At 36.7% G+C, this 13,741-nt stretch overlaps 1 protein-coding gene across 1 annotated transcript in view; it reads left to right on the top strand.

Moving 5' to 3' along the window:
* Positions 1–13,741, top strand: part of LOC131151787 (lysine-specific demethylase JMJ26-like) — an 81,188-nt gene that overhangs the window by 19,326 nt on the left and 48,121 nt on the right. The window contains exons 8-10 of the mRNA XM_058103204.1: positions 7,499–8,593; positions 9,156–9,228; positions 9,322–9,407. Of these exons, the coding sequence (XP_057959187.1) occupies positions 7,499–8,593; positions 9,156–9,228; positions 9,322–9,407 (1,254 nt within the window). The remainder of the gene's footprint in view (positions 1–7,498; positions 8,594–9,155; positions 9,229–9,321; positions 9,408–13,741) is intronic.

Below are 13,741 nucleotides of genomic sequence, written 5' to 3'. Positions count from 1 at the left end.
TTTGGAACAGCCAATAATGGGATTGGTAAGGAAGAGGGGGTTAGGGTGGTAGTGTTTCTTCTCTGTTCTTTTGCTTGGGGCTTGTGGAATTCACTTTTTTGAGTTCTTGGTGAGAAGTGGGTTTGTCCAAAGTCATGGAGGAGTTCTTGCTTATTTCTTTTAATGGTTTTGGTTAAGGATATTAATGTTCAGGATGTTGACAGCTGTGGAGGTGTGTTATTTGTGCTGTGTTATGGGGAATTTGGCTGGAAAAGAATGCTGGAATTTTACTGCAAAGAAATTGGGGCTTCCCTAGGACAGGTTGTGATACTTGGGTTCACTTTGGGCTTATAGTGCAGCCTGCTTATAGGGGCTGTTGCTTTCAGGGTGTTCTTGCTTATTTCTTTTAATGGTTTTGGTTAAGGATATTAATGTTCAGGATGTTGACAGCTGTGGAGGTGTGTTATTTGTGCTGTGTTATGGGGAATTTGGCTGGAAAAGAATGCTGGAATTTTACTGCAAAGAAATTGGGGCTTCCCTAGGACAGGTTGTGATACTTGGGTTCACTTTGGGCTTATAGTGCAGCCTGCTTATAGGGGCTGTTGCTTTCAGGGTGTCATCCGAGATTTGGTGGGTTTATTCTGTTGATGTATTCTTATCTTTTCCTTGTTTTTGGGTGAGGACTTTTACTCTGCTTTATATCTGTTTTCTTGCTTTGTTTAATAAAGCTTCTTTTCCTATTAAAAGAAATTTAGCATGCGCAGTTAAGAGTTTAAGGAGGAGTTTTTTGGGTTGGGGGGGGGGATGTTATAAAGGTTATAGTAGATAATTCTTATGAGGATCCTTGGATGGAATGTGAGGGGTTAGGGGTTGTGAATGAGTGTGGGCAATTAGAAAGGTTGTTTGGAGAGCTTCTCTTGAAGTTAATAAATGTTTGATTAGGTGTATTTTGGATGTGCATTTTAAGGATTGTGGATGCTCCTTTGGTGCCATTGGAGGCCAGATTGTCTTGTGGGATATGAGGCGTGCCTTTATAGTGGATGGTCTTCCAGGATCTTTTGGGACAGTGGTGGATTTCCTCAATTTCCAGGCCTTCAATATATGCTCTTAGATCTTTGTTTTGAGAGGAGCTTTATTGTGTGTTGGTTCTTGTGCTTCAGTTGGGTTTTAGGTAGGGATTTTAGTGTGTCATTGGATATCCTGCTAAAAAGATCAGGGGCTCTAGGATTATTTCTAATATGCAATCTTTTGACAGATTTCATAGGTAGTGTATGTTGAGGAGTTTCCTTTGGCTAATGCTTTGTTTCCTTAGTTTGTGGGAGGGGAACATTACGTGGATGGTCGTCTAGATGGAGTTTTGTGCTGTAGCGATCAAAGATGATTTTTTCCATAATCTTTCAAAGGAAATCCTTGATAGGCCAGTCTTGGATCAATTTCCTTGCATTTGTAATGTTCTAATGGGCTCCCTCTCTGTTTTTCTTTAAAACTGTGGCTTACTCATCCATGTTTTAATGTCAGGAGTGGGGCAAATTTTAGGTTTATGAATAGGTTGAAGCATATTAAGGAAGTATTGAAGAATTGGAATGCAAAGGTTTTTGTGATGTGAGGATTAGGGAGTCTGAATATTTAAATGAGATTGAAAATATTGATCACGTGGGGGGTTCGAGTACTCTGTTAGAAGATTTGGCATTTTGGATAATGACTCTTAAGTATGACATGGAGGAATTGTTGCTGAAGGATGAAATGAGTTGCAGACAAAAGGTTAGATTTAAATTGGCTAAGGAGGGGCATTGTAATACTAAGTTGCTTCATTGGGTAGCTAATGATAGATAGCGGGAGAATGTGATAAAAGAATTAGATGTAATACTGGTGGAGGAGAAGTGTTTAGAGATCTGAATGTAATGTGGATGAGGTTCTGATTTATATAAAAATCTTTGTTCTGAGGAAGATAAAGTCCTGAGGTTTGCCCTGTGTTTGAAGGGGGTTGGATTGGTGCCCCATTTCTGGTGATAAGGTGGTGTACTTAAAGTGGTCTTTTAAGAAGGTTAGGAAGGTTGTGTTTGGTATGGCTAGGGGAGAAAGCTCTAGGGCCAGATGGATTTGTTTGTTTTTCCCCCTGCAGTGTAGGGATGTTGGTAAAATTGACTTGATGAAAGTTTTTGAGGAGTTTTACGGTAATGGAGTTGTCTATAAAAGTATGAACTCCACTTTTTAATCACCTTAGTCCCTAAGAAGGATCATTCTTTTAGGGTTAATTATTTTATAATTTTGTTTAATGATCTTGAGTGTGTATAAGATTATTTCAAAGGTCCTTGTTGATAAGCTTAATGAGGTGCTAGGTACTATATATAGTTTTCACTCTGATTTTTTTGGTGGGATGTTGTGCTTGAGGCAATTGAAGTTGTTGAAGATGCTAGGTTTAAGTACACATGATTTGTGTTTAAGCTAGATTTAGAGAAAACTTATGATGGGATGAGTTAGTGGCTTATAGTATTTAGATGTGAAGGGGTTTGGCTCAAGATGGAGAGGTTGGATTAGGGGTTTCCTTTCTTCTACCTCCATTTTTTTTTAGTGAGCACTAATGGATAACCTAACTCTTGGTTTTCGGCCTCAAGGGGCTCATAGAAGATCCGATTGCCTCCTTTCTTTGATTCCCATTTATTTTTATCTTTGTTTTAAGATTCTTATAGGGGATGCTGTGAAATTGGAGGATTATGAGGGACTTTCTTTGATTAGGTGACGTGAGAGGAGTGACCAATCTTGTGAGTTGGGAGGTTATTGGTTGGTCTAAGGTTCTTTATTTTTTATGTTTTTTTCATGGTCTGGGAGGGGGAGTGGGGCATAGTTCTTGGCAATTTGGTGTCCAAAAACAAAGCTTTGGTGGGTAAGTGATTACAGTGTGTTGGCCTTACATGGTTTAAAATCTTGTTATCTTGTTTTGATGCTAACAAACAAGTGGAATTTAACATATTTGTGTGAGTAATGTTGTCTCAGGGCTCATATATGAGAAAGTAAGGTCAAAGTGCTCACAAGGATCAAATGAAGCTTAAAAGAGTCAAAGCATGGATTTAAAGATCAAAGCATGGATTTAAAGATGATATATTAAAACTTGAAGAATATGAGAACATGAATGATTTGTTGAAAGCCAAGGAATGTTAAAGTCAAAAGAGCCAAAGAAAAACAAAGTGAGAAAGCCCAAAGAATATTAAAACTTGAAGACCAAGAAAGAGTCAAAGCACGCATGAAGACTTGAGTGTTTAGAATGTCAAGTTTTAGAAGTCTTTATGTAAGTACTTTAATGTTTAAATATTGTTTGAAATATTATGAAGCTCTTAAGTTAACTTCTTGGACCTAGATACCTTTTAAAAAACTTGGAAAATATTTTCATAAGGTTAAAATATATTTCAAAAAGGTTAAAATTATTTTTGGAATGAAAAGCACCAAAAGGAGGTTTTTCCAAATGCTGTCAGTTTTTATACATCCGCATTGAGGTGCATTTTTCTCTATCTAACACTCCTTATTTTAAAAAGTGTTCAACATGAAAGTTGTAGGATTTTCTCTTAGCTTTCTTTTGACACCAAGAACACCTAATTTGGAGTTATACAGAAAAAGTTATGAGCAAAATACTGAAGCGGGGTCACAGCTGTCAGCCAATTGAACACTGTTCATGGGAGGAACTTCAGCTGACTGAACAGCAGACAGAGCCACTTCAGACGACCGAAGTGTAACTTTAGACGTCTGAAGAATAACTTCAGACGACTGAAGATTAAGTTCAATCATCTGAAGATTTTTTGCTGAATTTTTTAAACAGGCAGAACCACCTCAGATGACTGAACCCGAGACTTCAGTCATCTGAACACTGTTAACGGGCAAAAATTTCAAAAATTTTATTTTTTAAATATTATTTGCTTGGGCTCCAAACTTTCTAAAAACTTGGGAAACACTCCAAGGAAACTTTAGTAACATGGAAACAAGTCTAATTGCCTATAAATACATGGTTTTCCAAATCAGAACTCAACAATGAATTGAAAAATTTGTTTTAGAAGCTGAAAGCACTCTTGTTCTTCCAAAGCGCTCTTGTTCACTCATTGCAAATCTCTTTTACTGAGATATTCTGAAGTGTTAATCCTTCATTCTCTGAATTCCTACTGCTAATCCTCATCTAAGAAGGATATTGGTGAATTCTACACTTAAGCTTCATTATATTTCATATCGATATTTTACATTGAAGTATATAGTGCTGAACTTGTACTAACTTGCTCTTTGTGAGAGTATATATGTACGCATATTATATCTTGTTTCTTGTAGTTCTTTGATGTTTCAAGGATTGTTTGGATCGTTGGCTACACAAGGGGATATCACTTAGAGAGGCGGGCTCTAGCCTAAAGGAGTGACCGAACGAGGGGACATCGTTTGGAGAGGCGGGCTCTAGCCTAGTGAAAGAGTGTTTGAGCGAGGGGTATCACTTGTAAAGGTTTTGTTCCACCCGTCAACGGAACAGGTTTAGTGAATCCTTTGGTGGTTTTGCCAAGGGCGAGGACGTAGGCCGGGTATAAGCTGAACCTCATAAAAATCTCCGTCTCACTCTCTCTTTCCCTGTTCTTTATTTTCAGTGCATATTTAAATTGCATGGATGGTTTAAATTTGAAAATCATATAAACTACGTATATTTGGAAATCAAACAAACTTAAAGTTTAATTTTGATTTGGGTTGCGGAAACCGAAAGGGAGTACGTTGGTTGAACCATTCTTTGCGGAAACCATACGGGAGTACGTTACTTGGCTAAACATCCCAAAGATAAATTAACTTAAGAGTTTATTTGAATTCTGAAGTTTGGAAAGAGTAATTGGATTTTACATTGAACATCATATTGAAGAAGAAATTTCAAATAACAGGGCTTTGTTCAAACTCATATTTACCACAGGGCTGAACACAACATAAAAGTTGAAAGTTAGATATACTAATCTTGAATGCTTCCATTAATCAAATAGTGCTGAAGTGAATTTATATTTGGCAATCAAATTGGTTGTTGGTTTGAGCATTGTGGTTGATTGGCTTGACTAGTTTAATTATTTGTGTGGTTGAAGATTGAATGTTTTATTAGTTGTCTTGTTGATTGTTTAAAAGAAACCAAGTTCTTGTTTGATTGACAAAATAGATAAACAAGTTAAAGAATTGGTTAAATATTAAAAGAAGTTAAGGACTTTAAAAGAAATTTTTAAAAGCCAATTCACCCTCCTCTTGGGAAGCTATTCCTAATTTCACAATGTTTCCCTTTGAAAAACTAATTCCCTTTTTGCAAAATATTATCAATAATAACATTGTCTTTTAAGCGAATAAGTGGTATGCTAATTTGGAGTTAGAGTTTCCGATGCAAACTCATGGAAATTTATTTTGCAGGTTTCTCACTATCTCCTCTTTCGTTTCCATGCACCAAATATAAAGTGGAAGACGGTTGTTGACTTGGGGATTTTTGCTTCCCCCCCCCCCCCTCTTTTTTTTTTCTTCTTTTGGGCTGCTTTTATTTCTCTTTATTCTCTTGTTTTTTTCTCCCTTATTAAATTCAACATGAAGGTTAAAGAGTTTTCGTTTGGCATGACATTTTACAAAGGTTGTTTATTCTAAATTTTTATTTTTTAATTTTATTTTTGCATGGAGGCAACTTTTGGGAATATTCTTACAATAGTCAATCTGCAGAGAAGGGGACTGCCTCTTAAAGCATATGTATTTATGTGTGGAAAATTCTGAGACACTTGAGTAGATCCTCTTGAACTGTTCTTGGACCAGAAACATTTAGAGCTGGCCACTGCTCTTATCAAGCTGCAGGGGGTTACTTCCGGACCAGTGGAAGGAAAAGCATGGGCTTGGAAATGCATTCATTTAAATAAGGAAAGAAGGAAAGCTTTGACTCTTACCCTCCATACTGTTCTGGATTGTGTGGAGGGAAGGAATGAAAGAGCTTTCGAAGGAATGGCCACACCCTTAAATATTATCAAAGAAAGATTGACTACTGCTGTAACTAGAGGATATAGTGGCTTGTTAGTGATAGACACAGTTACAATTCTTGAATTTTTTGGCATGATTTATTACAGTTGATTTTTACTGTCACTGTTTGCAAATGGGTGGCGCCTCTTTGGTGCTCTTCAAAGAGTTTTGTCTGTGCTGATATATAAAAAGGAGCTGTCTCCTGATGTTTCTGTGCCATGTTATGTAGTTGCTTGGAATCATGCTTGTCTATTTCTTCATTGCTCTGTGTCTTGGAATATATGGAATAGGTTTTTGGATTATTTGGGGAGTGTAGGGTATGCCTTAGTTCTTTGGAGGCTTTTCTGCGGATTGATTTTTTAAGAGGTTTTTAGAAGTTTAAGGGTTTGTGGAGCTTATGGTGGTGTGCAGTTTATTTTTGTTTTATTATTATTATTTTTTGATGCATTGTTTGATTGATGATGATGATGTAATAATAATTATTATTATTGTCATTTAGAAGTCAAAGAAATCTAAAATAATAGCGAGTGGTGATTTGATTCACTTAAGATTTACTTAAGGTTGTGTTTGAGAGCATGAATTTCAAGCCTTGAATTTGTATTTGTGTGGATTTGGACAAAATTGAGTACAAATCCAGACATGAGGTCCAAACTTCATTTTCCAAACACAACCTTAGTGCAATTTTGTGTTGCATTTTATCCAAATTCACATGAACTGCAATTTAAGGTCCTAATCATGGGGTAATTCATAAAACATTAAATAAGAGTTAGAGAGTTGATAAAATATTATGTGTATGGTTATATCTGGATAGATTTATTGTTTGCATACTACATATAGAGTTGTTCAGCTAATACACTAAAAATAATGGTCAAGGTGGTAAGCTACATCCTTTCCCTTCGCCAGGTCATGGTATCAAATCTTGCTGGCATCAAAACTCCATTTTTATTTTTCTGACAGAATGGGTAACCTGGCGGGCTCACCAGATCAGTTGCCATAGTCCGGCTGGCTGGCAGAGTGGCCAGTTCTGGTCCAACCTGGTGGGACCAGCTGGTCCGATCTGGGTTTCAAAACCATGTTATACATGGCTTTATCTCTAGATATGTCTGTGTTTTGTGCCATTGAAGTAATGAGGGTTTAGGGTTTGTGTATTTATTTCTGCACTGTCCCTTAATTTGGTGTTTATGGATCAAACTTTTGGTTTGTTGAGAGTGCTTGGTGAGACTCAACTCTTTGGAGATTTTCTTGATGGTTGACTTTAGAGGTTTTGGAAGGTGTAAATGCATTAGGATTTGTGGCAATCTAGAAAACACCAACACTTCTGGAAGCCTGAAGTGCGGATATCCAATACGTGTCAGGTTTCTATTTTTTTTAGGGATTTGATCTTGGTCTGTTGTGCAGTTCTTTAGGATTTCCATGTGGAGCAAGCACCTTAATTTTCCTCTCTTGTTTTAATATATCATGTAATGCTTAAATTTACTGTTCTTAATCATGCAGTTTACTATAAATACTTATGGAATATTAATGCACTTCTCAGGTGAATGTTTTGACTCATACTGCAGAAGTGACTCTCACCTCTGAGCAGCCTGCAAAAATTGAAAAGTTGAAGAAAAAACATGCAACCCAAGACCTATATGAACTTTTCAATGCCAATCATGCAGGTGACCAAAATGATGAGGACCAGGACCCATCAGACATCGAAGGGAAGATCAAGTCGAAGCCTGATGGCGCTGACTCACTAGATGAAGAGATATACTTACCTCAAGCTTCAACATCTGAAAATGGTAGGCTTTGTAGGAATTTAGTGGAGAATAAATCATATGATCTTGGAGAGAAGAATACTGATGATATTCCAGTTGGAATCAATACAATCCTGAATGAGTCATACATAAATGAAGATAAAAAATCTGTGATAGAAATATGTGCCATGAGAGATGCGGATGTCTCCCATAAAAAAATTTTGGTTGATGGAGAATCAACTGTGATGTCTACTGTGCTGCCTCCACTTGACAAACTTCCTGGAAGCTGCCTGAGAATGGAGGAAGATGATGCAGATAGGTCCAGTGTCAAGCCTACTGGTAACATGCTTGGTGTTGGAGTTAAGGTGGAAAATGGCTGTCTCTCCATAGCCATAAAATCTGAAAAGGTTGGGGTCAGTGATGCTAGCTGTTCAGGTATTAGAAGTAATCATTCAGAAAGCAAAATTGGCAATGATGCGAAATCTTCTAGAAAGGGTGTAGAAGGGGGAAGACGTGCCCGAGGTAGACCGAGAAAAAAAGGGAAATTTTTTGATGACTTGGATGGAAGTTCAGAAAACTTTATTACCAAGGTTGCTGGTGCTACTAAATCTGAGACTCTGGAGGGAACTTCAAGGGTTCAAGGTGAAAGGAGTGCAGATGAGGGTCACGCTGATTCTTTTAGAATGCATTTTTTAAGAGATGAAACACATCAGCAAGGTGCCTTGCCTGACAAGCCTGCTGAGGTTTCTAGAAAGAAGTTGGATGGTCTTGAAAAAGCAGAGGGAGGTGCTGTTTGGGATATTTTTCGGAGGCAAGATGTCCCTAAGCTTCAGGAGTATCTCAGAAAGCACCACAGGGAGTTCAGACATGTTCATTGTTCTCCAGTGGAGCAGGTACCATAAACCTTTTAACAACTATGGCGACCATGACAATAGCCACAGTGACAATAAAGTCTTAAGTTCTAAAACATGGGGTTGGCTATGTGAATCGTATGCTGTTGGTAATATTGTGTTTGAATTATGAAATAATCATCACTACATCTTTATTATGAAGTATATGCATGTCTTATGCAAATGTTAATTACTGTTTATGGACGGGTATTAGACATTGCTTTTACCCAGCATCCTTTGAACTGTCAACAAGAAGTTTGTGGATTCTTAGAATAACTTGGTAAGAGGCAGTGAGAATAGATTTGACAGGACTCCAAGTTTCTGAGTATGCCTTATATCGTGTAAAAATGGTGGAAAAGATTCCTATAGTCAACCCTATCTAGTGCAACTTAATACTTTATGGTGGTGTTGCTGGTGTTGCTGTATATTAGTTTTTGTTGTTATTTTTTCAACTAGGGGTGGGTTAAATTTTTATAGTTGACTTATTCGAGAAGATGTTATTTGTAAATTAGTATATGAAACACTGAATATCATCGATAATCATTATTTTCTCTTCATGTCACAGGTTGTTCACCCTATTCATGATCAGACCTTTTACCTCACATTGGGTCACAAGCAGAAGCTCAAGGAGGAGTTCGGTTAGTTTCTAATTTATTGGAGTTCTGTTGGCTTTTTTGAATATAGTTTAGCTAGTTTTTTATTCCATCTATACTACTGGATAATTTGTGTAGGTGTTGAGCCTTGGACTTTCGTGCAAAATCTTGGAGAGGCAGTCTTTATTCCAGCAGGATGTCCTCACCAAGTTCGAAATCTGAAGGTATCCGAGGATAGAGTTGTTTTACATTTTAGTCCCTGCAATATTGAATGTAGTTTAGCTTACAGTATGTCATTGATTGTAAGCTGTCATCATGTTTCTGCTGCTTCTGCTTGATATATCTAATATAAATATCAGCTATCACATGAAAGGAAAATTGACATAAAATCTAGTAACATGATAGAAGTATAGGACCAATTTGAATTCTAAGATTGCAGCTGTAGCCTGAACCTTGCTTGCTAGTTGTAAGGCATGCTGGTTACTTAGAGAGGCATTTGTGGGAAAAGTGGTCATCTTGTGCCTAACATGCCTAGTGATGAATGAGTTATGCTGATCCTTCAAACACAAATAGAGAGGGAGAGGAAAGGAGGTAGATTATTGATTACTGATGGTCCACACAAAGATATGCTAGTCACACCCGAATGCTGCGGGGTCACACTGCATCCCAGTAGGTCCTATCCATCCAGATGGAGTATTTAAAATTTTAACTCTCACATAGAGGAAAGGGTTTTAAAATTATACCATTCAGTGATTCATGTATGAGAGTGTGTGTCACAGCCCATCCTTATTAGGGTTTTCTCCTTTTTAATTTTGGTAGATGTAAAGGTAGGGGCCAATGGTGGGTGCAAGTCTCATCTATTCATGGTCCTTCTAGACCTACAATTTCGGTCCTCTTTCTAGTGATTTATATGCTGTTTTGACTTTTGTTCCCTTATATGGATTTTAAGTGGTGATTTATCAAGATTGTTGGCTGGTAGTGAAGAATGACTTGATGAAGGTTTCCAACGAATTTTACGGGAATGGGGTTTTAAGTAAGAGTATGAATTCTACCTTCATTACTTTGGTGCCGAAGAAAAGTAGGTCGAATAAAATTTTTGATTATAGGCCTATTAGTTTAGTGTCCAATGTTTATAAAATAATCACCAAATTCCTTGCTAATAGCTTGGGTGGGGGTGCTTGATAAGACAATTTCTGAGGCCCAAAGTGCTTTTGTGGAAGGGAGACAAATTGTGAATGCCATTTTGATTGCGAAAGAGGCTGTTGAGGACTTTAGAAGGAGGAAGAAGAAGGGCTTCATCTTCAAGTTGGATTTCAAGCAGGCTTATGAAAGAGCGAGTTGGAGCTTTCTGGATAAGATTTTATAAGGAAGGGGTTCGGGGAGAGATGGGGAAGATGGATGAAAGGTTATATGTCTAATGTGTTTTACTCGGTGATAGTAAATGGTGAACCTAAATCTTGGTAGGGCCACAAGAGGTATTAGACAAGGTGATCCTATTTCCCTGTTTTTATTTGTTTTAGTAGCAGATGTTTTAAGTAGGTTGGTTGATGGGGCAGTAGATAGAGGTTTAGTGACAGGCATGGTCTTAAATTTCCAAGAAATTGTTGAAATTTCCAAGAAATTGTTGAAATTTCTGTTGAAATTTCCATTGAAATTTCCAATTTCCAATCGAAATGGCAGTCGATTTCCATCTTGCATAATTTCTGTCAAAATCTCAATGAATCATCCAAAATTTAGCAAAATCTTGAAATTTTAGCGAAACTTGTTGAAATTTTAACTTTACAATGAAATTTCGTTGGAATTCAAATGAGAGATTTAGGAGTGAAGTGAAATTTCTCTTTTAGCTTATTTTATTTATTTTATCGAAACAAAACATTATTACAAATGCTTTTGAAATTATATGAAAAAGTAAACTTACAATAACATTTTATTTAACCATTCATGTCTAAATTATCGTTATTTGTACAAGAAATAATATTTAAATGATTTATGAATTTCATTTGTATTAATTGAATATGTTTAATGTACATTATCTTACAAATATTGTTTGCTACACATTATTTTACAACTTTTCCACCTCATACAAAACATAGATGTATTTAATTTGTAATATATTAGTCCTAAAATTTATATTATTATGTTAGTTAACCATTTCTAAAGTTTCACAAAGAATTCCGTGCTTTACTAGTAATTTCTGTTATTTTTTCAAATCGAAATTGAAATTGACATCGAAATCAAAATTTCCATACTTTTGGAGCTTTGAAACTTGAGTTGAAATTGAAATTTAAGACCTTGGTGACAGGTTTGGAAGTAGGGAACAAGGAAATTACGGTCCCACACCTTCAGTTGGCTGTTGACATTGGATTCTGGTTTAGGGGCGTGTGTTGACAAATGGGAAGTTGTTGCATGGCAATCCCTCAAACAAGAAAAGTTAAATAGGGGTGGATAAGACTCTTGAGAAAAATATAAAGATTGAAAATGTGGAGTCACTACCCTTATTATTATTATTTAGGAAAAATAAAGGCAAAAACCCTATGAGGTCTATGACGTAGAGAATGAGGGTTCGGAGCACATTTTTGCGTAGAGAAGGTGGCATACCAACCTTTCTAAGGGTGATTAGCCAACCAACATCTTACCAGAAACCGTTCTACCAACGGTTACTGTTTTGTGTAATTGTGTTCTAACTAACAGTAAGGAAATGAAAAGAAAAGAAAGAAGGTACGCCTTTTCGGTCATTCAGTGAAGAATCTCATTGTCCAAGAGTCCAAACAATAGGGTTGAAAACTCTTAACATTCTCTTGTTGGAAACAGGGTTTTTGGCCTAAGATAATCCTAAATTTTGAAAATATAGAGTAAAAAGATAAAAAAAGGAGTTTTGATTGACTGCCATAAGCAAATTCATTCAGGACTCTTTTCTTTGAAGTTAAGATTTGGTGAAAGTCAACTTCAAAATATGTTATTTCAATCAGGGATTGGATGAGATGAGTGGGATTATTGGATGAATTTCAAATTGATGGAAATTGTGGTCCCAGTCCCATAATTGAAATTAGAGTTTAATGTTGACCGAGTTGGAAATCTCTTGATTGACATAAGGTTTTAATGAACAGTTGAAGTCAGTCAATCATTAATGAATTTGCAAAAGTCTTTTGATTGACAATTGGGATTTGAATGTGGTTGAAGTCAATCATTGATGGGGGTTTAAAAATATCCTGATTGATAATAAGAGTTTTAATGACTGAAGTCAACCCTTGCATGGGAGATTTGAAGATCTCTTGATTATCAATAAGGGTTTTAATGGTTGATTGAGTCAACCCTTATAATTGAATTTGAAAATTCCTAATTGACAATCAAGATCTTAATGTCTAATTGGAGTCAAACCTCTTAATTGAAGATTTGAAAATCCCTAATTGACAATCAGGGTTTTAATGTTTGATTGGATTGAGTCTCTTTGATAGGGGCAATCAACATTTATGAAAGAGATTTGACATTTTGAAAAAAGGGAAAATTTCTTTTTAAGTAGAAATATTTGGCAAAAATGGGAAGATTTTGCAAAAACTTGCTATACTCATCATCGACCATAGAGAGAGAATTTGAATGGTCTTTTGAAAAAGGAATGTTTTTGAGAATGGGAATTCCAAGTTTGCCCCGGGCTTCTCAATCTCGTGGTGCAAGCACCGACTTCCATTCACCCATCCAAGCTTAAGGGAGAGTACTTGTCCCTCGCCAAGGGTTGAGAAGGGAAAGGTCACCATGTAATGAGATCTCCCCTATCATTAGCCGGGTTGAGAAGCCTTGAACAAATTTGGGAGACGCATAGAATGGCATATTAGGGAATATGGGCAACTGAGGGTGATGGATAAGCATACATAGGCAAATTTAACACCATTATCAAGCATGCCTAAGTAATCTAAGCATCATTCATGACCATGCCTTAAAATTTCCACTAGATCCATATATAATCAATGATTACATGCAATTTGAATACATTCCATATCAATGGGGGACCTTAATGAAACATGACGCCTTCAATATATCATTACACTTAAGCATGTTACAATATTCAACAAAGAATGATTTTCAATGCCTCTCTCTTTTATCATTCTATCTTATTGGTCCCTTTTCATACATCCAAGAGGAATTTAAAAGAGCACTAATTTGGAACAACCATGAGAAAACAAAGGTGTTTGTTAAAAAATGATAAATCATCAAGCAATCAAAGCCAAGACATGAATCCAATCCATTCAAGACTATGAAATATAGTACTTCAAATCAAACTACAATAGGTCATGGGAGCACTTAGAAGGAGTTAAAGAAAAATGGTATAACAATATATAGTGCCTAGCATGCAAAACAATGAGGTGTGAAAATTGCATGGCTAACAAGCATCTTCCTCAATTCAAGACTAGGGTTTCAGAGGAAACCCTTTGCAGCCTGCCTACAGCTGCACCCCATCAACATTCTAACGGGCAGCCCTTGCTGCCATAGCCACCACGGAACCCCCAAACCCTAGCCTCCTTATCATTACAGCTGCATATTCAAGCCATTCTCAATCCCTCCA

This window comes from Malania oleifera, chromosome 3 (assembly GCF_029873635.1).
Source record: "Malania oleifera isolate guangnan ecotype guangnan chromosome 3, ASM2987363v1, whole genome shotgun sequence".
Taxonomy (NCBI): domain Eukaryota; kingdom Viridiplantae; phylum Streptophyta; class Magnoliopsida; order Santalales; family Ximeniaceae; genus Malania; species Malania oleifera.
Note: the sequence above shows the minus strand (reverse complement) of the source record. Positions and strands in the feature narration are given on the sequence as shown.